The sequence below is a fragment of the Sinocyclocheilus rhinocerous genome, unplaced genomic scaffold (assembly GCF_001515625.1).
Source record: "Sinocyclocheilus rhinocerous isolate Xijiao unplaced genomic scaffold, SAMN03320098_v1.1 scaffold827, whole genome shotgun sequence".
Classification (NCBI taxonomy): Eukaryota; Metazoa; Chordata; class Actinopteri; order Cypriniformes; family Cyprinidae; genus Sinocyclocheilus; species Sinocyclocheilus rhinocerous.
Genome location: NW_015633173.1, coordinates 45166 through 47906, shown reverse-complemented (window position 1 = coordinate 47906; position 2741 = coordinate 45166). Strand labels below are relative to the sequence as shown.

Below are 2741 nucleotides of genomic sequence, written 5' to 3'. Positions count from 1 at the left end.
GGATTTATTGATTTATTTACTGTATATTGCTGCTGCCACACCGATCTAGAATAAACATGCAATTTATTTCCCAGCTGTTTACCTTCATAGACATAACCGACTGTTTTTGTAACTCATGTGTGTTTTTAACTTAAACTTGTGTGTGAATGAGAACTTAGTTTAGTACTCACATGCTGTGTGGTGGCCGCTTTCTGTCCGTGTGCTTTGGATATGTGCGCTCAGAAAACCGTATATAATAAGTTTAAACTCATATGGTTTAAAATGCATGATTTCCGCGCAATAAACATGATAATCAGAACCAAAACAAATGTTTTTTGCAGGTCCGAGCTGTAAAGGCCCAGCTCTATTCTGGAAAAGGGAGTGGGGAGCAGCAGCTCATTTGCATTTAAAGAGCCAGGCCCGAAACAAAGTGACGAAACGCGCTGTGTAGAGCAGTTTGTCCGTTTAGGGCTACTGTAGAAACATGGTGGCGACTTCCATGTAAGGGGACCCGTGGTGTATGTAGATATAAATTGCTCAATCTAAGGTAATAAAAACATAACGGTTCATTAAGTAAGGTCTTTATACACCTCTGAAAACATAGTTATGTATATTATATTGCATTTCTGTCAATAGATCGATGTAAATATTACACATTGCACCTTTAAGGATTTAGATTTTCATTTAATATAAAATGCCTGTAGCTAAAACCAATTTAATGAATGCAGAAAACTGATTTTATTTAATATAATTCTAAAGTGATTCTTATTTTACTTGAAAATTTCCTTGTAGTTAAGACTTCAGGTAAACTCTGTTCTCAATGTCCATTGAAACATTGAAGCAGCAGCAGGGGGCGCCATGACACTTTATCATTCTCAATCCAGTCTCTTCGCTCTAGAACATGAGAACTGGTCTCCACCACATCTTTGGCTCATGTTATTGGCATTGAGATAAATTAAGACTTACTGATCCCTGGAGGTGATGTATATGTAAAGATGTGTTGTTGTATCTGTAGGCTGGTTGTGATGGCGAGAGCATCGGAAACTGTCCTTTCTCCCAACGACTCTTCATGATCCTCTGGCTCAAAGGTGTGGTCTTTAACGTCACCACTGTCGACCTGAAGAGGTGAGAACTTCACTGATCTGAGATTAAATGGCATGAAACTTGAATAAGTATATCAATAACAAATGTCACATCTTCATGTTATTAAATGACATTTCCATTGGATATTAAAATGGAAAAACCTAAAAAGAAAAAAAAGTTACATGCCGTCAGTTCTAGGTTATGGAACAGTGATATTGTTAAAATATGATCAATTTTGCATGTCAAAGCAGGAAAATATAGTTCAGACTTTCTTTGCAAATAAGAAAATGAAAACGAATCTAATCTAATCTAATATCTACATTTTTTATGCAGTGCAATGCTGGGCTGGTTTAAAATTAAAATTCTTAAAATCAGAAGTTCATAAAATGTTCTTTTCTTTTAATTCAGGAAACCAGCTGATTTGCACAATTTGGCTCCAGGCACTCACCCTCCTTTCCTGACCTTCAACGGTGAGTTGAAGACAGACATTAACAAGATCGAGGAGTTTCTGGAGGAGGTTTTGGCACCACCAAAGTAAGCAAATTTTTACAAATACCCTTGAGACGAATCGTGACTGTATAGAAACTCTAAACCTGCTGTTCTCAACTGGTTTTGCTTCAGAACCCAGATTTTACATTGGACATCAATCATGGTCAAACACAGCACCAAAACTGTTTAGCAACTAAACAACATTTCAAATCTATTAATATTACTAATAATGTAATATCTAGCATCACAGCCTGTGCAAATTAAATGGAGAGGTTATCAAAATGATTTATTTTGCATTTATCTTTTATTTCTTTATTTGCATTTAGCATATTTTTTTCTATGGCCTTTGAGAACAGGTCTACAGCCCATTTTTGGGTCAAAACCCACCAGTTAAGAACCGCAACCCTAGACTTTTTACGCAGTGTATATTGTATTAAACATCACATTAAACCACTGTGAACTAGAACTGTAAAGAATACTGACACATGTTTTTCTATGTACCTTTCCTTGTGTCCAAGGTACCCCAAACTTGCAGCCAGGCACAGGGAGTCAAACACAGCTGGGAATGACATATTTGCAAAGTTCTCAGCTTTCATAAAAAACACTAAGCCAGATGTGAATGAAGGTATGCATGTCAAACCGGATCAATCTGATCGAATGAATGGATTTATTGTATTTTGGTCAGTACAATGAAACTGGGCAAAGTTAAATTCAGTTAACTCTGTATGAAATCCGTAGTACTATAAACATCCTACATATTTTAGCATTGAATGTATGAGAACTGTTCTTTTTTTTCCTTTTTTTAGATTGGTTACGTTTTCAGTAGGGATGTGCTGATACAGACATTTTGGCTGATGCGATTTTTAAATATTATATTTTTGTTGTGGTTGATAACCTATGATGACTGAAATTTATTTGGAGTTTCGCCAGATTTTAAACAACGTACACATGGAACTTGGTACAGACAAAGAAAATGCTTTTTTAATAATAATAATAATAATAATAATAAATACATGCATAGGAATATTTAATATTTAAACTACCATTCAAAAGTTTAAATGTTTTTTAATGAAAATAATGCTGTTATTCAGCAAGATGCATTAAATTGATCAAAAGTGACAGTAAAGACATTTATAATGTTACAAAAGATATACATTTCAAGTAAGTGCTATTCTTTTGAATTTTATTCA

The 2741-nt window shown here is 34.7% G+C and overlaps 1 protein-coding gene across 1 annotated transcript in view; it reads left to right on the top strand.

Annotated features, from left to right (window-relative positions):
* The window catches only part of LOC107743284 (chloride intracellular channel protein 5-like), an 11045-nt gene that overhangs the window by 4902 nt on the left and 3402 nt on the right, over positions 1-2741 (top strand). Inside the window, exons 2-4 of the mRNA XM_016556446.1 lie at positions 995-1104; positions 1471-1596; positions 2070-2176. Coding sequence (XP_016411932.1) covers positions 995-1104; positions 1471-1596; positions 2070-2176 — 343 coding nt within the window. The remainder of the gene's footprint in view (positions 1-994; positions 1105-1470; positions 1597-2069; positions 2177-2741) is intronic.